The sequence below is a fragment of the Chiloscyllium punctatum genome, chromosome 41 (assembly GCF_047496795.1).
Source record: "Chiloscyllium punctatum isolate Juve2018m chromosome 41, sChiPun1.3, whole genome shotgun sequence".
NCBI classification, from domain to species: Eukaryota; Metazoa; Chordata; class Chondrichthyes; order Orectolobiformes; family Hemiscylliidae; genus Chiloscyllium; species Chiloscyllium punctatum.
The window spans coordinates 26,842,994-26,868,942 of NC_092779.1; the positions used below are offsets into that span (position 1 = coordinate 26,842,994).

General features: G+C 41.5%; 1 protein-coding gene across 1 annotated transcript in view; it reads left to right on the forward strand.

Annotated features, from left to right (window-relative positions):
• The first annotated feature begins 2,557 nt into the window (after positions 1-2,557).
• LOC140464945 (NFX1-type zinc finger-containing protein 1-like) overlaps positions 2,558-25,949 on the forward strand; it is a 77,538-nt gene continuing 54,146 nt past the window's right edge. Inside the window, exons 1-3 of the mRNA XM_072560608.1 lie at positions 2,558-2,816; positions 18,590-18,687; positions 21,385-21,663. Of these exons, the coding sequence (XP_072416709.1) occupies positions 18,633-18,687; positions 21,385-21,663 (334 nt within the window). The 5' untranslated portion in view covers positions 2,558-2,816; positions 18,590-18,632. The remainder of the gene's footprint in view (positions 2,817-18,589; positions 18,688-21,384; positions 21,664-25,949) is intronic.

Sequence of the window (25,949 nt, forward strand, 5' to 3'; positions counted from 1 at the left end):
TTTCTTGACAACATAATGTTTAAGCCTCAACCACTTTTTGCCGCATTGAGTTCCACAGGCTCATCATTCTCTGAGTGAAGAAATTTCTCCTCGTCTCAGTGCTAAAAGGGTGCCCTTAATCCTGAAACTATGACGCTTGGTTCTGCCACCATCGGGAACATCCTTCTTGCATCAAACTGTCTAGTCCTGTTAGAATTGTATAGTTTTCTATGAGAACCTCACATCCCATCCTTCTAGGCTCCAGTGAATATAATCCTAATCGATTAGTCTCTCATCAATTTATCAGTCTTGTCATCCCAAGAATCAGTCTGGTAAACCTACACATTCTTTATTTAGCAAAAACAACCTCTCTCAGGAGACAAAGGCTGCACACAATATTCCAGGTGTGGCCTCACTAATGCCCTGTATAATTGCATCATGACAATATTGTTCCTATATTCAAATCTCCTTGCTCTAAGGCCAACACACAGTTTGCCTTCTTTTACTGCCCACTGCACTTGCAGACTTACATTCAGCAACTGGTGCACAAGGATACTCAGATCTTATTGAATACTCCCCTCTCTCAATTCAAATAATATTTTGTCTTCCTATTTTTGGTCCCAAAGTGGATAACCTCACATTTATTCATATTGTACTGTATCTACCATGTCACTCACCCAGCCTGTCCAAATCACACTGCAATATCTCTGCATCCTCCTCGTAGCTCACCCTTTCAGCCAGCCTTGTGTCATCTGCAAATTTGGAGATATTGTGTTTAGTTCCCTCATCTAAATCATTAACATATATTGTGAATAGTTAAGTACCGATCCCTATTACTAATCCTGATTGTTCACTGCCTACAATTCAGATAAAGACCAATTTATTCCACCTGTTTATTTTCAGTCTGCAAACCAAATTTGTATCCATCTCAATATATTATCCCTGTCCCATGTGCTTTAATTTTACAGATTAATCTCTCATGTGGAACTTTGTCAAAATTTGTTTGAAAGTCCAAATAATCCACATTCACTGGCTCTCCCTCATCATCTCTGCTAGTTATGTCCTCAAAGAAAACCAGTAGCTTTGTCAAACTTGATCTCTCTTTCATAAATCTATGCTGACTGCTATGGATTACTATTACTATTCTATTTCTGTTTTTTTAATATCCTGCTATAAAATCAGTGATAATAGACACTTGTGACTTCCTCACTCATACACATACAAAAGAAAAATGCCATTCTTTACTGGGATGATCAGTTTTAAAATAAAAGGTAAAGAGGAGAAAAACCCTGTGTTCCAAGGTTCTGCTATCAAAGGATAAAACGTGATGACTTTTCATGTCCACTGGATTGCCTGCTGATGAATTGCTAGCAGCCATAGATTGATGGGGCATGCTCTGTTCTGACTGCAGTTATAGTCATAGAGATGTACAGCATTGAAACAGACCCTTTGGTCCAACCTGTCCACGCCGACCAGCTATCCCAACCCAATCTAGTCCCACCTGCCAGCGCCCAGCCCATATCCCTCCAAACCCTTCCTATTCATATACCCATCCAAATGCCTCTTAAATGTTGCAATTGTATCAGCCTCCATCACTTCGTCTGGCAGCTCATTCCATACACCTACCACCCTCTGCGTGAAAATGTTGCCCCTTAGGTCTCTTTTATATCTTTCCCCTCACTCTAAACCTATGCCCTCTAGTTCTGGACTCCCCGACCCCAGGGAAAAGACTTTGCCTATTTGTCCTATCCATGCCCTTCATAATTTTGTAAAAGTTTTTGTGTTATGGAAACAGTCCATTTTAATCTGCTTTTAGCAGGTTCACAGAAATATTGGCGTTTTGGAAACACTTATTAGTTTACCAGGAACTTCTACCAAGAAACAGGATTTCAGGAGAGAGGCTCGCAACTTCTGGGGTGTCCTTACTTTGACCCCTGCGTCTGTGAAAAACACCAGATGGTTGAAAGCCAATATTAGCATATGAGTCTCCTAGTTTCTAGGAGTTTCTATTTCCCCAGTATTGCATTCCTTATCTCCCTTGTTTGGTTGTTTTTCTGATGTCATTTACTTTGTGCCCACAGCACATATCACATTGTTTTTAAAAAAAATCTATCAATTCAGAGAACACCCAAATAGTTCAAGATGTAAAAAATATATTCCTGACTCTTTTTCCTCCACAACAAAGCCACTATGCTGCTGAATAAAATGTGCAATGAAATGCTTCTCCTGGAATATTAATTCTGTCTCTTTCTGCAGATGTTGCCAGACCTGCTAATACCAACATCTGTCAAAATGCAACTTGCACCTGTCTGGGCACTGATGCTAAATTATCAGTGGAGGACCAAATCCCACTTCCAACAGGTGTCCAAGTAGAGTCAGATTGTTAGTTTTCACCGAGCCCTGTTCTCCTGAGTTGGTACAACTCACAGAAGACGTACATTTCAACAAACTTTTATTAGTTTCGATTTCTTTGACGTGATGAGATCCAGAAACTCAGTCATTGGCCTCTCGATGTAAAAGAGGCGTGAATATCTGGATGGAAAGATCGAGGAATCGAAACTGAGCAGCAACCCCGGTGATTGCCTTAGCTGGGCTTCAGTCCCTTTGCAGAGAGAGCGGTGGAAGGGGATGAGAGCGGTGCTTCGGTGATCAGGGTACACTAGTTGTAAAGGGTCAGCCGACCGCGTTGCTTTTCCGCTACTTAAACCTGTTTTCCTTCATCACACGAGATACTCGCTGTCTTAAATCAACTGCTTAAAATAGGTTTGGTGATGCCGGTGTTGGACTGGGATGTACAAAGTTAAAAATCAAGCAACATCAGATTAGAGTGTAAACAGGTGGGTTTTTTTTGCTTAAAATAGAGGGTTGCTTGTCTTAACGCGCTTATTTTCCTCCCAGCACTGTTTAAGGGGAGCGGCTGGAAATAAAATGTAAAATATCTTTCGGTTTTTACTTGTTTTTAAAAGTGTGACCTCTTACCAATTAGGGTTTTGAAGTCTTGGGTTGGTTGCTTATGTATTTTCAACACCAAAAATTGGTGTCAGTCGTGCAGTTGAAATAATGAAAAGTCTCAAAGCGTTTCGAAGAGATTTCTTAAACATACAATATAACACCGGAGTGCATAAGGATTTATTGGGTCAGTTGACCAAAAGCGGTCTTCAGGAAATTGGTTGAAAGTGTGTCACCTCGAAGGATAAATGTGGCAGAGAGAATTCTTGAACGTGGGGCTTAGCCAACTGAACGCAGGGCCATCGATGAGTTAAAACGAGGGATGCTCCAGAGGCTGGAATATCGGGATAATAGGTCACTCCAGTGGTTTACATTTGCAACATTAGAGGTGTGATGCAATCTGTAAAACATACTTCGTCGGAAGTGCTTGGTGAAAGTATGACTAATATCGTGTCATTATAGTCTCAGGCGTGATCAGTACTCACAAGATTCAAGTGATTAATATGCAATTTTTTTTATTTCAAAGTATACTTTAGTCATGTAAATAAATCTTTGGTACTTGTACAATTTTCCATGTTGTTCATAGTTATATACAATGCATGTCTTAACATTACAAAGAACAAATTGAATTAATCGAATTCACAGTTATCCTATTAACAGTTACCTTTATTAACTATCCAGTCTCTTGGTATTTGGCTGTGGCTTCAGCGGAACCCACCTACTGAGTGGGTCCCCTGTTATATGAAAGCAAATGAAACTTCTTTAATCCCCAGTTTATGGAGTTACCATTGTCCATATGACTGTCCTGTCTCTGGGGTGGCTGTCTACATCCCCAAGGTAAGCACGAACTGCTGGACCTTCGCTGGGCTGAGGTAGCTATCCAGCTCCTCACTGGGGTCATTTACCTGCTCTGGTGTCATTGAGCCAAGGCAAGGGTCCTCACTGTCCAGTTCTGTGTCTGACAATGGGACTGTCAGAGGATCACAGTCTCGGTTGCCTGTAGTTGTGGGGCAGTGGGTACCTCCTGGTTCTCACTGGGTGGAGGGTGGACTTCGGGGGGTTCGTTGTTTCCTGGTTGGGAGGAAATGCCCTCCTCTTTACCGATGGCGCTCTGTCTCTTCTTCTGGTGGTGATGGCCTTCTTTGTGTCCATCTTCCCCCTCCGAAGAGCTGGCCGTCCCTTCCTCGTGCAGCTGTCTTTTCCCCTTTTGCTGGGAGGCTTTGGGAGCCTGGCAAGATTTCCTCTTCCTGTTTTTAACAGGTATCCACTCCTCTGCCTGCTTGATTACCTCCTCCTCCATTTCTTCCATCTGCCCGGCTAGAACTAGGATCAGCTGCTGTGTCTCTCCGCTGGCTGCCGCCTCCTCCACTCCAGCCTGTTCTTCTTTCTGGGTGCCACCAGACTCCGTTTCCCTGCTGTCCGGGTGGACCTTACTGGTCTTTGGGGATCCACGGCTCACATTGCCACCTCCAGCCATCTGTGCGTAAGTGGGGCCCCCCCATCTTGGGCAGGTCTTATACATATGGCCTGCCTCTCCGCACAGGTTGCAGCTCTTTTCTTCCTGACAGTCATTAGTCAAGTGACCCTCCTGTTTGCAGTTCCTGCAGATGGTCACTTTGCAATCCGCCACCACGTGTCCCGACTTTCCGCAGGTCCGGCACACATTCGGCTGCCCTGCATATGTCAGGTAGCCTCTGCTCCCTCCAATTGCGAAGCTTGAGGGTGGGTGGAGGATGTTCCCACTATCATCGGCCCTCAGAGTTACCCTGACCTGCCGCTTACTGGTCCAGATCCCAAAGGGGTCGATCACACCAGTGGCTTCTCCCTCAACTTGGACGTACTTTCCCAGGAAGGTCAGGACATCAGCCGCTGGAACGTAAGGGTTGTACATATGGATTGTAACAACCTGATTCCTCTGTGCAGGAAGCACAATGGGGTCACTGACAAGATGGAAAACAGTGGCTCCCCTTCCTTCTCCTTGAAGACCTTCAGGAGCTGTTCGCACTGCTTCACACTTCTGAAGGTCACATCAAAGTAGCCTGCCCCAGGGAAATCCTGCAGGCAGTGCACATCCTTTTTTTTAATTTCAAAATATACTTTATTCATGTAAATAAATCTTTGGTACTTGTACAATTTTCCATGTCGTTCATAGTTATATACATTGCATGTCTTAACATTACAAAGAACTGTCAGAGGATCACAGCTCTCGGTTGCCTGTCGTTGTGGGGCAGTGGGTACCCCCTGGTTCTCACTGGGTCCCAACGTCCCTCCCCAAGTCCCTCCTCCCTACCTTTTATCTTAGCCTTCTGGACACACTTTCCTCATTCCTGAAGAAGGGCTGATGCCCAAAACGTCGATTCTCCTGTTCCTTGGATGCTTCCTGACCTGCTGCGCTTTTCCAGCAACACATTTTCAGCTCATACTTTCCTACCTACCTCGGTGTCGTCTATGAACTTCGCTGCCGTGTCTTTACTCTCCTTGATGGAAACTATAAAAATTTGACGCCCCTGTCTAGACCCCCACAGGAATCTGTTGATCATAACCTGCCAAACAGATGAAGGATCATTTATGCATCCTCTGTTTTTAGTTGGCCAGCTGATCTTTCACCCATTTGTTACTCCCAACACCATAAACTTTTGTTTTCTTAAACAACCTTTGAGATGCCACCTTACCAACTTGCCATCAGTAAATCCAAGTACATTGGATCTTTCAGGCTTCCCTATTATCCACACAATGTTACTTATTCAAAGGACTCCAACAAATTGATTAAACACAGTTTTCTCTTTGAATCCAATATCAAGGCTAGGATGCAAGATGTAAATATTTACTGTTTTTATTAGCATTTTTTGAGAAGATTTGTAGCTCAGGTTGATGGTTAGTATGTAAGTTAGTTTGCTGAGCTGGAAGGTTTGTTTTCAGATGTTTCGTCACCATACTAGGTAACATCATCAGTGAGAGTCTGCGGTGAAGCACTGGTGGTATGTCCCACCTCTCTATTTATAGGTCTTGGTTTCGTAAGGTGGCTGATGCCATTTCTGGTTCTTTTTTCAAGGGAAGATGGACATCATCCATCTTAAGAAACCAAGACCTATAAATAGAGAGGCGGGACATATCACCAGAGACTCACTGATGATGTTACAAATTATGGTGACAAAATGTCTGAAAACCAACCTTCCAGCTTCGCGACTAACTTACATACTTATTTACTGTTTATTCCTATTTGTCCAGTAAATTGTAATACATATGTGTAGCCTCAGGTCACCAGATTCAACTCCCTTTATTAGTCCCATCTTAGGGCCCCTACCAACTATCCTAGTCTAGGGAATTACTCACTCACCACATTTTCTCCAGATCCCCCAACGTAAGGTACAGAGGGAACTCTGATGTATCATGGGAGGAGCTGATCCCATACCAGGGTTTCAATACTACTTCATAGAACATAGAATATTACAGTGCTGTACAGGCCCTTTGGCCATCTATTGTACCGACCTGTGAAACCAATCTGAAGCCCATCTAACCTACATTGTTCTATTATCATGCATATCTTTATCCAATGGCCAGTTCAATGCCCTTTAAAGTTGGCGAATCTATTACTGTTGCAGGTAGTGTGTTCCATGCCTTTACTACTTTGAGTAAAGAAACTACTTCTGACATTGTTCTATATCTATTACCCCTCAATTTAAAGCTACGTCCCCTTGTGCTAGTCATCACCATCTGAGAAAAAAGGCTCTCACTCTCCACCCTACCTAATCCTCTTGTCTTTTATGTCTCCTCATGTCTCCTCTTAAGTCACCTCTTTACAGAGAAGGTTATGAAAACAGCTTCAAGTCCCTCAGCCTTTCCTTGTAAGACCTTCCCTCCAAACCAGGTAACATCCTGGTAAATCTCCTCTGCACCCTTTCCAATGCTTCCACATCCTCCCTATAATGTGGTGACCAGAACTATACACATTACTCCAAGTGTGGCCACACCAAAGTTTTGTACAGCTGCAGCATGACCTCATGGCACTGAAACTCCATTCCTCTACCAATAAAAGCTAACACACTGTACACCTTCTTAAAAACCCTATCAACCTAGGTGGCATCTTTCAGGGATCTATGCACATTAACATCGAGATCTCTCTGCTCATCCACACTGCCAAGAATCTTACTATTAACCCAGTACTCTTTATTCCTGTTGCTCCTTCCAAAGTGAATCAGCTCACACTTTTCCATATTAAACTCCATTTGCTACCTCTCAGCCCAGTTCTGCAGCTTATCTATGTCCCTCTGTAACTTGCAACATCCTTCTGCACTGTCTACAACTCGACCGACTTTCGTGTCGTCCGCAATTTTACTAATCCATCCTTCTACACCCTCATCCAGGTCATTTATAAAAATTAGCAGTAGCCCTCAAACAGATCCTTGCAGTATATCACTTGTAACTGGACTCCAGGATGAACATTTCCCATCAATGACCACCCTCTGTCATCTTACAGCTAGCCAATTTCTGATCCAAACCCCCTCAATCCCATGCCTCTGTACTTTCTGAAGTAGACTATCGTGGGGAACCTTATCAAACACTTTACTGAAATCCATATACACCACATCAACCACTTTACCCTCATTCACCTGTTTGGTCACCTCAAAGAACTCCATAAGGTTTGTGAGGCATGACCTACCCTTCACAAAACTGTGTTGACTATCCCTAATCAAATTATTGCTTTCTAGATGATTATAAATTCTATCTCTTATAATCCTTTCCAACACTTTACCCACAACCAAAGTAAGGCTCACTGGTCTATAATTACCAATGTTGTCTCTACCCCTTTTCTTGAACAAGGGGACAACATTTGCAGTCTTCTGATGCTATTCCTGGAGACAATGACAACATAAAGATCAAAGCCAAAGACTCAGCAATCTCTTCCCTGGCTTCCCAGAGAATCCTAGGATAAATCCCATCCAGTTCAGGGGACTTACCTATTTTCCCACTTTGCAGAATTGCCAACACCTCCTCCGTATGAACCTCAATCCCGTCTAGTCCGATAACCTATATCTCGCTATTTCCCTTGGCAATATTGTCTTTTTCCTGTATTAATACTGATGAAAAATATCTCTTTAATATCTCTCCTATCTTCTCAGACTCCATGCATAACTTCCCATTACCATCCTTGATTTGTCTCTAATCTTACTCTGGTCATTCTTTTATTCCTGATATATCTATAGAAAGCTTTAGGGTTTTCCTTGATCCTACCTGCTAAAGACTTCTCATGTCCCCTCCTGGCACTTCTTAGCTCTCTCTTTAGGTCTTTCCTGTCTAACTTGTAACTCTCAAGTGCCCTAACTGAGCCTTCATGTCTCATCTTTACATAAGTCTACGACTTCCTCTTGGCCAGAGATTCAACATATTTAGTAAACCATGGTTTCCTCACTCCCTTCCTGCCTGACAGATACAGTAGCTGTTCTTTGAAAAAGCTGCACTTTTCAATTGTGCCCATCCCCTGCAGTTCCCTTCCCCATGCATCCTAATCTTGCCTACTCACATCATAATTGCCTTTTCCCCAGTTATAACTATTGCCCTGCGGTATATGCCTGTCCCTTTCCATCGCTAAAGTAAATTTAACTGAATTGTGGTCACTATCACCAAAGTGCTCATCTACCTCCAAGTCTAACACCTGGCTGGGTTCATTACCCAATACCAAATCTAATGTGGCCTAGCTTCTTGTTGGCCTAACTACATACTATGTCAGCAAACCCTCCTGCACACATTGGACAAAAACTGACCCATCTAATGTGCTTGAACTATAGTGCTTCCAGTGAGTATTTGGGAAGTTGAAATCCCCCATAATACATAAAACTGGTGGTTATAGCATCTATTTCAGATCTATCTATATCTGTTCAATAAAGCAGTGAATGTCTCATTTCAGCTGATTTTTATCTTTCACTTTCTGCCTTTTCCCAGGGTTCCCTTTACTCTGCTCTTCTGCATCGCCTAAATTTTAGCTCAGCTTTCTGTCCTGGTAACATTACAGTACACTACTGCTCTGCCTGGAGCTGCCCCCAACAATGGTCCAATCCCTGGAAGTCATTAATTTACAATCTTGTTCACGTAGCATAACTCATACAATAGGGCAGTTCCCTCTGGAATAGTACACCATGGGGCAGTTTCCTGCTCCCAGTCCATGGAGTTCTCACTGCTGCACGTATCGATGCAGTCAGTATTCCTGTCCCCTGGGCCCCATGTATAGCATGATTGGTGGTTGGTCATGGAGACATGGTCATGGCACTGCTGCCTCACAGCGCCGGAGACCCGGGTTCAATTCCCGCCTCAGGCGACTGACTGTGTGGAGTTTGCACGTTCTCCCCATGTCTGCGTGGGTTTCCTCCGGGTGCTCCGGTTTCCTCCCACAGTCCAAAGATGTGCAGATCAGGTGAATTGGCCATGCTAAATTGCCCGTAGTGTTAGGTAAGGGGTAGATGTAGATGTAGATGTAGGGGTATGGGTGGGTTACGCTTCGGCGGGGCAGTGTGGACTTGTTGGGCCGAAGGGCCTGTTTCCACACTGTAAGTAATCTAAGTAATCTAATCTAATACTCTAGAGCTGCTCATTACAGAGAGACACAATAGACATTCCAAGTTCCATAGCCAATTTATCCAAACTCCCAGTGACTCCCCTGCTTTCTGGCAGAATATTTTTCCAAAATCCTGCAATTCTGTCAGTGTGTCATTCGAGTAAACTGCAGAACCTGATGGCCATGCCTTATTGTTTATTAATGGGCATGTTAGGGGTACATTAACACTACTGGGTTCTTCTTCCCCATCTGTCCACGTATATTCTGAATTGGACGAATACCAAATATCATTGTCCCATTGATTGGGTCCCAATCAGCTGAAGTTAAGGGCACTTTAGTTGGATTCACTTGGGCCCTCTTGTGGCACAGAGATAGTGTCCCTGTCTAGACCAGGAGACCTGAGTTCAAGTTCCACTTGCTCCAGAGGTGACCTCTGTGAACAGGTTGATTTAGAAAAATGGGTTTATTAAAAATGTAGCTAGATTTGCTTTCCAGTTTCTCGGCTTGTCTGTTTTGTGTGCTCAATTGAGACCAGTGTGCAGCCTATACTGATCTGCTCCTCCTCTGCTTTATCCGCTCTTTCCTGAAGAGTGTGAGCCATCTCCACCAGTGTAACCTTCTGCTGTGGCCAGTGGCCCAGTCAATGTCCCATCCACCTCCTTTCAATCTCGTAGCATATGGAGCCCAGTCAGCGGAACCTTGGTTTGTTTGGGGAAACCCACTTCCTCCAAACAGTCTTTTATGCCTGGGAGTTGTCCCTTTGGGACGTTGTGCCAAATGTTGCTCCCAAAATTGTGGGGTCCTAACTCAGCCAACCAGTCTGCTAGCACACCGAACCCATTGCTGGAAGACCATCTCGGGACACAGAACGCATTTCCTCCACTGGGACATTTTTGAATCTTTTTGAACATTTTGCTCAGCGACTGCTTGCAGTCCCAAACGTAGTGTGAGACTGAAAGCATCTAATGGGTTCTTTCAAGGTCTGATCAAAATGATTACAAGAAGACTGACGTGCCTCGATATATAGCAAATTTATTGAGTTCAAATACTTACGAATTAGTTATTGACACATATTAAGCTAAATGATTAGATTAAACTACTGAGATACATGTGAGTCTTACATTGCCTTTCGGCACATCAGGAACTTTCACGAAGCAACTCTATCTCCGATTCCATGGCACCTGTCTTGCAAATACCTGCCATATGGTGCAACTTCAATGAGGAGGCAAAGTCCTCGATAGATTCAGAAACCTTAATAATGTTGCATGCTGCGTCAAAGTTTCTAGTACTTTCAGTCCTCTTCCAGGCATTCTATTGTGCAGAAAACAAGTTAAAGACCACTTCCAGGTAGCCCCCTACTAACTGCACAGTAACCTGTTTCCTACCTGGCCTATTGTGCAGTTAGCTCCCCAGCCCAAACAGGCTGTTTTTGCACGTGGCCTGCTGTTTCATGTATTTTTCCACTTTATACAATCATGTCCAGTTAAGCCTTAATGGTTTAGTTTTGATATAGCATTTTTAGGCCAACACTATAATCACGTTTTACATCTGACAATGTCAACCTGTTTAATGGTGTAAAGTGGGTCATGAGATTCAACATCCAACATCTCTCCTACACCCATCCTCATCGACCTACTTTGCTTCTCTCCAGAAAACACTTGTGTGTGAAATAATCCAGCCTGTTGCATTTAAAGCACTGTCCTCCCTATCTTGGACATGTTTCCTTTACTCCTGTGTATTGCCCACTCCCTCTATGTTTGATACTGCTTGATATGGGGGCTTAGGTTACTATACTTCAAGGAAACCCATCCAGAAATACAGGAATTACAATGATGGGTTTGGGGGAACAGAAATACCAGCAGTGTGATATGGTTAGTAATTGGGAATAGACCACCATGGATTGTCTCTGTGTTAATATTTTCATTTACACTAGATATTGTGGGAATGGATATCCCAAAGGGGAATGGAAATGCTAACCCTAATGGGGAAGTTATGTTTCAGTATATGAAGGATGATTATGGTAGTTGGGAAAGCTAAGTGGGAACTCATACATATTCCCTCCCAACCAATCATTAACATTAAACAGTATCGGATGCCTGGAAGGCATAATGAAACCTCATCGACAACTGAAGGGTTAGTGACTTCAGGGCTTGTATGACTTGTCTCCCTGTTTAATAGCATTGTATGGGCAGGAAAGAAATCAGATTACAGCTGAACAATGGCAGTCCATTATTGGCAGTTAGACAAATATATGCGACCATTGTTATCTGCTGTCTCATAGCACAGTGGGTCAGTGGTTAGCACTGCTGCCTCACAGTGCAAGGGACCCAGGTTCGATTCCAGCCTTGGGTGACTGTGTCTGTGTGGAGTTTGCACATTCTTCCTGTGTCTACATGGGTTTCCTTTGGGTGCTCCGGTTTCTTCCCAAAGATGTGCAAGTTAGGTGAATTGGCCATGCTAAATTGCCCGTAGAGTTCAGGGATGTGTAGGTTAGGTGCATTAGTCAGGGGTAAATGTAGAGTAATGGGGAATGGGTGGAATACTCTCCAGAGGGTTGTTGTGGACTTGCTGGGCTGAAGGGCCTGTTTCCACACTGCAGGAATTCTATTCATACTGGAGTAGCAGTCATTAGGAATTGATGAATGGTATGTCGCCATCAATCTGGCTAATGCCTTTTTCTCTATTGCCGTGGATGAAAACTCAAAGGGTCAGTCTGCTTTCACATAGGAGGGTAGATTGCCACAGGGCTCCCTGCACAGCCCAACTCTCTGCCATGGTTTAATAACCCAGGATGTGGAGATATTGCCTCTTGTTCTCTCTCGCGCTCTCGTGCGCTCTCGCTCGCTCTCTCTCTCTTCCCCCACCCCGAGCAATACAGACCACCCACTGCATTGATGACAAACTGCTCCGTGGCCCTTCAGAAGACACAGTAGCTGAAGTGTTAGCCACCTTGAATCAACATCTGGCACTGGGAAATTAATCCCAAGAAAATCCAGGGATTGAGCCAGACTGTTCTTTTCCTGGGAATCCAGTGGGTCAGGGGAGAATGTGTAATCCTGAAGAAATAAAATCAATGCGATACAAGCCCCGACCACTAAAGAAGTGGTATTGAGTTTTGTGGGGCTGTTGGGTTACTGTAGTAGGCACGTCTCTCATTTTGACCATCCTGTTGCAACACATTTACACTGCCATATTTTCCCTTACAATAGAAGGCTTTTGAAGCTGCTAAAGAAGTGGTTGTGCAAACAGTTCCTTTGGCTGCTTGTGTGTCAGAAACACCCCTAGAATTACAAATTACAGATAAAATCATTTTAAGGCAAAGACTTTCCAACTTGTCTTGGATGTTTTGCCTGGAGGTACTATAAACAAGGTTGATCAACTGCAACAAAGCTCCAGAGTAAGATGAAAATGTACATCCCAGTCAGGGCAGCTCAGGAATGGGACTGAGTTTTAAAAAGCTTGCCGCTTGTCCCAGACATACTGAAGCTCTCCCACAGTCTGATCCCATTCCTGATTCACTGAAAAATGGGATTTATCTTTTAAACAGTTTAAAGCAGATGACACCACATGTGTCTGGTTTGCCCATAACTCTGCAATCTATCATAATGGCAAAAGTACTGGAATGCTGTAGCATTTAACTCCAACACTGCAGTAATGAATAGTTTATGATTGTTAAAATTTTGACAGCAGAAGAGCTTCAAGTAAATGTGAAGTGTTAAATAGACACTAGTGTTACATGGATCATCATCCACCTGTATAAAGTGCTCACGGAAGAGCCAAAAATCAAGATGTCCAAGATCAAGTCCAGACTATGTGATGTTATCTCAAGGAGGCAATCTAACCAGAAAACCCAAAGCAATAGGATGAGAGGAAATGTGCAGTTCAAATAGTAAACGTTAGAAAAATGTCTATTATTCCTAATTGAAATAAGTTTAAAGCCTGGACTGGTAACATGTTTCAGATGAGTTTGGCAGTCTTTCGCTGGGCTCCAGTCACTGCTGCTGAATGAATCCCAAACTTTTACCAAGATCTTTTCAGAGCTTGGGTGTCTTCCTGCTGAATACCATCTTAAAGTGGATGAGAATGTGAAACTGCTTCCATGTCTTCTGAGGAAGGTTTCAGTTACCCTTCAGTCAAGACTGAAAGCCAAGAGAGAGGAGCTGGAAAAGAAGGGATTAATCAAGTGACAACTCCAACAGACAATGATGAAGTCATGCTACTGTATTGTGCCTGTGGGATATGGCTTGGAGGTATCCTCAAGCAACAAAGAAAATGAGTTGCATTTGCATTCTGGGCGTTAATGCGAGTAGAATGACAACTCCCAGAGAAGAAACCTCATTCCAGCAACAAACAAACACCAGGCAAACAGCCATCAACGCATCAATGTGCTATTGGAAGACCTGAATGTTTAAGGATTATGTATGCAGTAACAAATTAGAATGCACAAACATGTTCTGTTCATGAGTGAAGTTTTTCTTAACAGAAAATATCTAGTGGGTATCTTGTAGCTGTGAATGACTGCATGTGATTTTTTTCAGAAAAGTGGTATCTTGGGAGAAATGCATTTGTGTAATGTGACATGCCTTAGCGATGTAACATCTGATGTGGTTGTTTTTCTGCAACAATGCAAGAAGGCTAAAGTCTACGCTTGGGAATTAACCTCTGAACTACTTCTAGGTTATTATAACTGTTGCAACATTCTTTATATTCCATTTCTTTTGCAATGAATGATAACATTCCATTTGCTTTCCTAATAATCGGCTGTAACTGCACATTAATTTATTGTGATTCATGTGCCAGCACTGCCAGATCCCTTTGTTTTGCAGAGTTTTGTAATGTTTCTCCATTTAAATACTTTGCTGTTTTTCTGTTCTTCCTGCCAAAGTGGACAAGTTCGTATTTTACTCAGCCATTTTTTTTTGCTCACTTACTTAACCTAGCTAATATTACCACTGAAGTCTCATGGTCTACTTATTACAAGTCTCAAAATAAAACTTTATTAATGTAAAGTGCTGGTAAATGATTTGTGATTGGATTCACATGTACAAGTTACTTTGCCATCTGTGCTTCCTGGTTCAATTCCTAAATGGCTTAGCTTCGGTTGTAAGATTGTGCTTCCTTATTTTAATTTCCATCTTTTCAATGCTATTGTTTCTCTCTGTCCACCCTATCAAATCCCTCATTAATTTTTAAGCACCTCAGTTGGATCAACCTTCAAGCTTTTATAAATAAAGAATTACAAGCTAGCTTTATGCTACCTTGTAAGCCAACCCTTTGAGCCTGTTGTCTTGTTGAACATGTGCTGGCATCCCTACTAAAGCCAATGTATCTTTCCTGACTTTCATTGCCTAAAACTGAACACAGAATTGCAAATGGGGTTTAGTCAATGTTTTGTACAACTAAAGCTTAACTTGTATTTCAACTTCCTTAAATTAAAGGCCAGTGCTTCATTTTCCTTTTAGATTACTCTGTATACCTGCATAATAACATTTAGGGATTAATGTACTTGGATATCTAGATTCCTTTCCGTCTCTTCTACTTACCTCTTCCGTGAGGAAGATATCCCATCTGTGCGGTGAAAAGTGGGCAACTTTTAAGTTTTTATTATTAAGACTACCATTTCACCAGTCTACATCTAGATTAGCGAGAGCTGCATGAATAAGTGTTGAAGGAATACGAATATTAGTTAATGATGCCGACAGGACTTAAAAATTTGTCATAATGGAGACCTTTGATATTACTTTTTCTGGGTCAGTGAGTCCATTTAGAAGTAGTTATGAATTTTAAGTAGTGCAGTAAAAAAAAAATCAACTGGGTAAAACTTTAAGGGTTTTATAGGAAGACTAATTTTAAAGACTAAAAGCTAAAATCATTCTATTTCATTGATTTCTAATTGCTCACATTTTGGGAAACCTCAACAACATATTTCTGGAATCGTAATGATAGCAACTTGAGTCTTTAACTCCAAATATTCAGAGGAGTAATGACAACTAAAACTATCTGTCATAATACCTGGGGAAATTTTCAGGTGTTTGGCTGCTTGATGTCTTCTGGTTGCTGCTTTGTAACTTTTCCAGTCTTGCAGTGAATATAAATAATTTTTCCTAATCCAGTTGTATATTTTTCCAAATCTGTATGATTGCGATAATAAACATTGGTTATTTGAGACAATCAAAAATGTTATTTGCATTGTTAATGATCTAACAATTGTGTGAGGGCTTGATTGGTGCACCCTTTGGAGGAACAGGGCATCACTGACAACAACTTTGAATTTCTATTTTAAACTGCAATCATGTGAATATTGGAGATACTGACCATTCCCTACAATAATGATGGTGAACACTGCTGGTTTCCTTGTCATTGCAAATGTAAAGTATGGGTCAACTACAATTCAGTAGTATTTCTAGTTTAACCATTTCTTTCTTGAATAGGAGTGTTGTGTGGCCTGTTTTCAGTCTCCCAAAAGAATTTGGATTTCTAAAGAGCATTTAAAATTTATCATCAGAATCATTTCTATTTAAAAGCTAATTGAGGTATATTTTAAAATTATTGCTGTAGAAAAACTCAAAGTGCAAGAACTTTGAATGGTTCAGCTTAAGTTGACAAAAGTCAAGATTAGAGTGGTGCTGGAAAAGCACAGCAGGTCAGGCAGCATCTGAGGAGCAGGAAAATTGACATTTCGGGTAAAAGCCCATCATCAAGAAGGAACTTAAGTTGACAAGAGTCCAGTTAATGGATTTTAAGTTTGGATAATTCAGTATTGACTGAGTACTATAATTGAGTCCTAGAAACAGACCCTTCCGTCCAGCTATACCAACCATACTCCCAAACTAAACCAAATCACACCTGCCTGCACTTGGCCCATATCCCTTCAAACACTTACTATTCATATACTTGCCTAAATGTATTTTAAACACTAACTATAGGCACATTTACCATTTCCTTTGGAAATACATTCCACACACACATCACTCGCTGTGTTAAAAAAAATGCCCCTCAAATCTCTTTTAAATCTTTCTCCTCTCACCTTAAAATATGCCCCCTAGTCTTGAAATCTCCACCGTAGGGAAAAGACACCTGCCTTTCTATACCCCTTCATGCTTTATAAAGCTCTGTAAGGTCACTCCTCAATGTCTTACACTCCAGTGAAAAAAGTCCAGTCCATCCAGCATCTCCTTATATCTCAAACCCTTCACTCCCAGCGACATCCTGGTAAATCTCTTCTGAACCCTCCTCACCTTGTATATCTTTCATATAACATATCCTTCCAAATACCCTTCCTATAATCTGGGGCACTGACTTACAGACTGTTATCCAGAACTGAGGAAATGCTATACAACACTAAACCTATTGAATCTACGCTTGAACTCTGAATCTCAAGAACTTTAAAGAACTAAGGTTCCTTCAAGGCAAGAAAATCTTAAAATAGTGATAAAGATAAGAGTTAAAACCATATTGAAAGTATTTCCTCTGCGTTACGGATTTCTTTTATGTTAAGCTGTTCCATTGTTAACATTAATTAGTAAATGTTATACATTTGATACAGACAAATAAATCTCTAACATGTAGTAACGTACTAGGGCTATTTTAGCTAACCTAAAATTGTTACATATGAGGCCTTGTTTCATTTCCTAAGCCTGCATCCTGAGAGTTCTTAAAATTAAGAGGTTATCTGACTGACTATTGAGAGTGTAGATGGAGAGAAATATTTACATCTGGTGGCAAATGTAGAACAAGGTGGTGGAGCACCAAAATTGGAATGAGTCTGCTTAGTGATCCTGTCAGAAAGCACTTTTCATGCAAAGGATATTAGATATTTGAAATGATAATTAGATAATTTCCTGAAATGCTATTGTGACTGCGTGGCACTGAAAATTTTAACTCCAATTGATTGATACCCTTTTCAACCAATGTGACATACATCATAAAGTGAATAGATTAAGTTAGGATATGGATCAGCCATGATTTAATCAAATAGCAAATCATCAGACACAGGACGGGGAATAATTGGCTCCTTATTTGTATGGCAAAAATGCAATTCAACCTCTTTTTTTTAAAAATTACTTGGTTTGAGTAAAAATGAACAACTTTAAATGTTGCCATTATGGATTCCCCTGCATATGCTGCTACTTTGCTGAATGAGACTCATGTTTTGGTGAAATACAATTCGGAAGTCGGGATGTTTTTTACTGCAATTATTCAAGGGCTTAGTGAGACACACTTGGAGTATTGCTGCAATTGTAATCACCTTACTTAAAACTGGATATACTTGCTGGGGAGGGCATGCAACAACGTTTCATAAGCACCTCTGATGTGGAATGGCAGGACTTTCCCATGAGGAACTATTGGTTCAACTGGGGCTGTGTTCACGGGAGGTTTGGAGAGGCTCTGATTGAAAGGTATACCATTCTAATTTGATTGACAGACTAGATGCAGGGCAGATGTTTTCCCTGGAGACTCTAGAACCATGGAACGTATTCTCAGGATATGTGGTAAGCCATTTAGGATTGAGATGAGGGAAAGTTTCTTCACTAAAATGGTAGTGGATCTGTGAAATCCTCTACCACAGAGGTGGAAACCAAGTCACTGAACATACTTGAGATTTTTTCAGATTTTAAAGACATTTAAGAGGAATGGGGAGAAAGAGGGTTAGCCATGATCATATGGAGTAGCAAAGCAGGCTCAAAGAGTCAAATGATCTATTCCTGCTTCTATGTCTCAACTTCCTATCCTTGTGGCGCTTGATCTGCATGGGACAGCACAATTTAATGGGCAGACAGAAATTGCAAAGAGTACCAAGGGAAGTTATACCAAAGTGCAGTATCTTTTGAGCAATTAAGTCATATAAATGCAGCCATAATACAGTAGAAGCTGGAATTCTGAAATAATACCAGAAAATGCTGCAAATGCTTGGCACATATGTAGCATCTGAAGAGAAGAAGTTAGTGTTTTAATATTAGTGACTTTTAGTTTAATCAGCTTTGGAAAAACATAGAAATTTAACAGTTTATAAACAAGTTAAAGCATCAATATGAAATGCATTGAATTGCTTGACCGTGTTAAAGGGTCTAGACAAATGTAAACTGCTGTTCTTGTTTTTATTTTTAACAGACACAGCCAGATTGAACTGTGTAAAGAGCACCTGAAGTTAAAGATGTACAAATGGTTCGAGGACCAGCAGAAGTTATGTACAAAAGTCAATCCAACAGGTATGATTATCTCAAAGTTTATTCATGTTAAATTGAGAATATATTGGAATACATTAGATCCTTGGTGTCGAGTGTGAATTCAGACTAAAAACATTTTGGGAAAGTTTAAATGGCATCATTTGCGCTTTTCAAGTGCATTTCTTATTCATCTTTAAACTGTAAATTGGCAAACCCCTCATGGCGCTGTTTGTTTGGAACTCACTATTGCAAGGAGGCCATTCACCAGTTTGCTGAAGATAATTATTGAATTCTGAGACCATGAAGTAAAATTTTTGACCCCATCAGAACTTTACGCATCCTCTTTTATGCATATGATGGGTCTCCTATGCCATTGATAAGTTGAACTCTGCTCGACATCATGGCAGGACGGCTATTGCTGAAGTATCATTGTAATACATTGAGGGTGTTGGATCTGCTCCATAGGGGCAAGGTTTATTTTCAATTGAGTAAATATTAGATGAGGATGTGACAAAAGACTGTTTTTGTGTAACCAGCAAACAACGTGACTTTACACTATTAGCCGCATTGATCAGTTACATTTAAATTCTACACTTGGTATTATGTTCAGCTCCATATTTGAACACCGTACACTCCTCAGTCGTCTAAATTGGCCCCTGGTCAGACTGTTGAATGCAGCTTAGAATATAATATCCTCTATAATTAAGATCTTTTAGCATCAATCCAAATCTTGTGTTACACATAGCAAACTCCAAATGCGTATGAATTTTATTGTTGCCACGCTACAAGTTGTCTTTTGTTTATTTCAATAAACCAAACAGTCAATCATAAAAAAAGGCATCATTTTTACCCCATCTTGAAGGTGGTAAGAGGGAGATCAGAAGGAGAAATAATAGGGAATGTTGGCGGTGATGAGATACTATCTCCCTAGGCAAGAAGGACGATGGCCTTCTCATCTTAGGTGGTAAAGAACACACCATTGTCATCACCAAGAAAATCTCACCTGCTGGCCATTGAAAAGCTGGCCAGTTAATGGACACCACCTCACCAATTAACTTTCTTCCTATTGGGTGAGACATGTGACTAGTTTTCCGACTGGTAAACCAGGGCGAACTGCCAGGTTAGGGATAGGCTTCCAACTGCCCCAAACTGGGGGCAATTGAGGTGGGAGGAAATAGGGGTTGTCCCTGAAAGCCACGCTCGCTGCCCTTCACCTGTACCCTTTCCAACTCCCACTCTGTGGGAAGAGTTTAGAGAAGAGCTGGGCTTTTCATGCTGAATCCCCCAAAGAGTAGACCTCAATCGTGACCTTTAGGGTCCAGAAGCTACCAGCCTCTGGATATTGAGGCCTGTAATTCTCGAAGAAACCCGGTCTATTCTCTGCCTGTCAGATCCTAATGAGCTTTTCAATGGCCAGCAGGTGAGATTTTCTTGGTGATGACAATAGTGTGTCCTTTACCATCTAAGATGCTCACTTCTGTATTTTTAAAAAAATCATGTTAGTCACATAATGCTGTTAAGTTTTAGTGATTTAGTTAGTGTGCTACGTCTGGCACTTAAGATGCAACAATTGAAACAAACGATATTTGTAGAGCCATGTCCTGTTGTAAACATATTGCCACATTTTTGTGCATGAAAAGACACAAGATATGATATTTTGTTTTATTTTCAAAAACTATTCAGAATTCAATGGTCACACACTCGTTCTCAGCTCTGAAACAGATAACTTTCATGTAAACATGGAAATTATAAATTGATGTAATTCAAAGTATCATAATTACTTGGGAGACAAAATACAGATTAGTTAAAATAAATTGAGATTGTCTCCTAATGCCAAGTTTTAATGGTATATAAGTGTGATAGTTAATTTCAAGAACATACCAATTTGAACTGATGCAAATATTGGTATAGAGAGAGCACACACAAGCATTCAACACAATATTTGTTTAAATAATTTGCAATCAGCAGAATATCTAACAAACAAAAGCAAAATATTTCAGATTATGTAAATCTGAATTAAAAATAGATCTTATGTTACAAACAGATTGCTGGAATTACTCAGTGGAGCTTTTCAGCCTCTGTCAAGAGAGAAAGTTAACATTTCAAGTCGATTTTAAGACTTCTTCAGAACTAAAGGAAGATAGATATGCATTGGGTTTAAACTGTTGAAACCTGGAGGTACAAAAGGTTGGAAGGTCAAAATGGAAGGTTTGGAATAGAGTTCAGGGCAGGAGAGATTAACTGTGACAAAGATATCATGGAAGTACGTGATAATGGTTGCAATTAAAATACGAAACATTTGTCCAGAATGAGTATGAATGTCCACCTTACGGTCATACTGTATCGTCAGCTCACTGCAGTGTTCAAATGACACCTCTTTAATATGGTGATTTTCCAATAGAATAATTTAGAATGCTTTGGGTGGATCCACTGCCACCACTGGTTCTTGCTGGTATCATCCTAAGGTTCTAAAACCATGTACAGAAGGATGCTCACATGAGCTCTGGCAAGGGATTGGATCAAGCTTGATGAGCAGTTAATGTGTTTGTTACTTTTGGATGGAGCTGTTTATTATTCAGTCATTAATGTTCACCCTGGACAAATGCTTTGGGGTGCGGGGTGAATAGTTGATAGCCAGTGCATCTATCTTTAATTTTTATTTTGATGCAGATTGGTCAACATTTGTAATGAACTTGTTAAAAGTAATCTATTAAACCTGTGCTGTGCTATGTCCTGTAGATAATGAAAATCAACAATCTGGTGACCAATCAAGAACATGGAATACTTCCAGCAGCAAATGGCCAAACCGGCAGCATTCAAAAGACAGAAGGCAAAGGAATAGTCAAGTGTTTAATGCTGATGAAAGCCACTTCAGCTCCACACAGCAGTCTTCTGGAAGGCCTGAAACCAGCGGTGGTACCCAGCGTGGCAGACAGCCAAGGAAATTTGGAAGTCGCTCCCATCCAGCAAGTGGCCAGAAAGAAACGTCTGAAGCAGGTGCTCAGGAAAAGCCAAGAGGTGAGCATAGAGCAGACTTGTTACCGTGAGAAGGCAGCTTTTAATTTTTTTTTACAAGTATCGCTTTGCTTTTGTTAGTATTCATCTGAGAGACCAGGCAGGCCTCCGTTTAATGCCTCACCTGAAGGACAGCAATTTTTACAGGACAGTGCTCCCTGAGTCCCGGCCGAGAATGCACCATATTTTGTACTCAAACCTGCAGAGGAAAACTTGAACTCCAAGGCTGCTGACTCAAAGATAAAAGTGAGATAAGGCTGGCACTGGGAAATTATGGCTTATAGCTCAGGGTATCCATAATAGGACAATTGAGACACAACATTACTCTGGGTGTGATCAGGGATTATAGTAATGAACAAATTTGGAAATTAGAGATTTAAAACATGACTTGTTGGAAGCCTTTTGAAAACTACCAGAAAGTAGTGAGACAGTAATGAGGTGTGAGACAGTAATGAGCAGTGTGTGACTATAAACATAAAACTATGATAAAATGAGTTGCCGACAAGATCAGAAAAACAATTGTTTGTGCAGATGGTGTCAAAGTATATTTGCAACAACGTGTTCCTTATAAAACTTGACTAAATTTTCTGACTCTGCTTGATGGATAATCGGTGATGGGCAATTTTCTTTCTGTCCTCACTTGGCACTTTGCGATGTTTTACATGTCTCCTTATGCTGGGAAAATCATTGATCGATGGAGTAACTTGGTACTCCTGTCCTTAATCCAGACATTCTGAGGCCAAATGTAACAACTTTATCAGGGTCTCAACTGTAAGTAGTTAACTCAGCATGATGGAAAATCAACCCCATCCATCCTCCCAGTAACAATGGCTTCACTACTCACTTAATATATCTGTTGTGTCCTTGAAAGGAATCTGCTTGAAAGGCATGTGTGAAATTAACATGATTTACTAATAGGTGTTATGAATGACCAAGATTCTCTACCAGTCATCTCCTGCTGTGCAATACTGCCCCTGATCTTGACAATCCACGGTGACCCCTTGCACAATGTGGATCATTTCCCGTACCTCTGGAGCCACCTCTCAATGTGAACAGGCATTGATGAAATCCAGCATTGACACCAGTACTTCAGTGCAGCCTTCGAACACCTGAACAGCAAAGTCTGGAACCTCAAACCCAGCATTCTGACCACAAACTCTCCATCCCATCTTGGAGTTGTCCAACAAGTGAGGACCAGGTCCCGGGCTGACTTCCCCAGCCAAGATTCGCAGGCTGGGCTCAGGCTGTAGGCCTGAAGGAATGAAAGGGACAGACCGCAGAGTGGCTGCAGTGTCTGGAGGAATGTAGGATGGGGAGCAGGAGGTATGGAGTCCATGTATCCCTAGGCCCAAGGCTCCAGCTCAGATTTGGCGGTCGCAGGAGTGATGTTGGCAGAGATCTGTAACTGAGACCCTTGAACCTGCCATAAAGACCCTGGCCAATGTCAAGCAGTGACTGGAGGAGCAGCAGAAGAGGAACAAGAAGAGAGTAAGATGATCTGTACTCCAGTAAAATCTCTCCTTTTACTCAGTGTTTCAAGATGGCTCAAAAGCACGGTGACACTGTGTATAATATGCAAGAAAACACTTTTCACAGTATATTAATATTATCTGTGACAGTAAATCTAAATCTAAACATGCAAAGGAGACTCACTTTGCCCACGGGGAAAATGGATGTTATTGACCTGTTATAGAACTGTTGATTTTATGCTCTTTTCATGTGGGCATTATTTTATTTGAATTTACTAGTTGCCTATAATACATGTGATTCTATCCAAACAATTGTCGTCAAATTCCATTTGTGATATTTGAATAGTAAATTAACGCCAGGGCACATGCACAGGAAGGTGGAGGAGGGAAACAGCTGGCTAACTCTTATTTTATAGGACACCTAATCTTTACTTACTAGAAAATCCTGGCTGTTTATTGCTCCAGTAGGTCTTCATGTCTTAGGGTGGCTCATCTTCTCATGAAAAAGGAGCCATTTGTTTTAACCCTCTCCTCTCCATGATCCCTGTTTGTTCTGCTAATGTCTCACAGATTTAATATACCTCCACTGATTCAACTATTTTTCCTAAGCTACATCCCTTGCTCTTCATACAGTCCTAACGAAGATTTATTAAATGTTTTTATTTTAGCTGATTTTCTCCCCCTATTCAGCATTCTGTGTCTGCGTTACATCTCGAGCATGTGCCAGCAACTAAATTGACCAGCCCCCCACTTCATGTGCTTCAAGAAACTGACCATCTCTGAAAATCAAAGGGGAGCAACCCTTAGTCGGGTCAAATGGATTGATATAGTGGTAGTGCCCCTTGACTGAAGGGAGATATCTGATTCTAGTCCCAAAGGTTGATCATGATCGGTCTTGCATGTTAGGCTGGAGATTGTAGTTAGTTCAGTCGGGATGCTGTTGAAACACAAGGGAGGGACAAGTTGGAGCAACTTTTCCCTGCCGTGAGACAAAGGGAGGGTTTGAAGATGATGGGAATGGATGGAAGAGATAGTGAGATGTCCCCAGGGAGTGAGAAGGAAGCGTAGAGGGCAGGGAGGATTAGTGGTTTTGAAAGATGGGGTGGATGAGAGCCGATGAGTAGATGTGATGCATGCAACAGTGAGAGTTGTGGTCTATGAGCCTTGGTAAAATGAGAAAGTGCAGACCTGTAAGTGTGAAGCAGCAGAGAGAAGATGGTAGCGCTGACTCCTGAAGAGCACTGAAGATAATCACTTCCTTAGCCACCGAAAATATTCGAGAAAAAAGATGTTTTGACACTAGATGCATCAAGGGATATGGGGAGACGAGCGAGAGTGCTGAATTGAGGTGGAGGATCAGCTATTATCATATTTCATGGCAATGCTGACTAATTCAGTTGAAAAGACCTGCTCCTATTCTCTAAGATTCTGTTTCTTTCTGCACTGCTGGTTGCTCTTTTTAACCCAAGGTCCAGTGGCAGTGTCTAGTGGTGTGGCCTCCCATGGCAATCAGCAGGAAACGTGTAGTCAACACCCAACCTTCCAACCACCAGATCCTTGTCTGAGAAGCAGGGAGCCAGCTTTCCCTTTCTGGACCATGGTCTGAGTCATAAAAGTACCACATTGTGAGGGGCAGTTCCTGGCTTGCAGCATCTGATGTGGTGTTTAGCTGGGCCAGCAGTGTGAATGCCAGACAGTTCCAACGGTGGTGAGCGTTTCTACCTCTTCTGCCACGTGGATTGCAGAAGAGCGTCGAAGATCCCAGTTGCATAATTAATGAGGTGGAGGGGAGAGGGTGGCATGAGAAAAGGTGCTGTCAGCCAGACAGACCAGGCAAAACACTCCAAATGAAAACTGGAAAATTTAGCCTTTATGTAATATTTCAGATTGTGATGACCCTTCAGAAATCACTTATTTGAAAGTAACTTGTCACTTTTTAAGCTTTAGTGTCTCTGCAAAGCCCCTTGAAAAAGTGACACTACATTCAGTTGGGTATTGTAAGTATTAGTTATTGCTGAATAACCTCACTGACACTTAACTGTTTAAAAACTTTAACAAGCTTATTTGTGCAATGTCAAAATTCTCCATTCCACAATAAAATGCCATAAATTTTTTAAACTTCTGAAGTTTTTTATAATTTTCAGTTTTTACCTTTAATGCCATTTAAATGTCTCTCTTTTTTTTAAATTTTGCTCTCTGTCTAAAGCAAATAAAAAAAACCCTGCTTCTTGTTTTTGTGATTTGTTATCTGAAAATTCAACAATACGATTGGTTGTTCCACCTGCTTGAAGACATGATTTGGAGATGCCAGTATTGAACTGGGGTGTACAAAGTTAGAAATCACACAACACCAGGTTATAGTCCAATAGGTTTAATTGGAAGCACACTCGCCTTCGGAGCGACGCTCCTTCATCAGGTGATAGTTACCTGATGAAGGAGCGTCGCTCCGAAGGCTAGTGTACTTCCAAGTAAACCTGTTGGACTATAACCCGGTGTTGTGATTTTTAACTCTGCTTGAAGACGTTACTGTTGCTGGATGCATTGTCCCTATAGCTGGGTCCAGAATGAAGCCAATGTTTAGAAAAGTTGAGATAGAAACCTTCGAGATCACTAGATCATTCTGGGCAGCTTTTTTCAGGATCAGCACTGAGCACTGTGTAACATTACTGCTGTCTGCCAAATTCAGGCCGGTATTTTCAACATCACAGGGGATGTGGATGAGCCTCAGAGGAATTATCATCCTCTTGGATCTTGTGAAAAATATAAGCTTCTATTTTTAGGGGTTTTACCTGTTGTTTGCCTCTCACGAGATTTAAATAG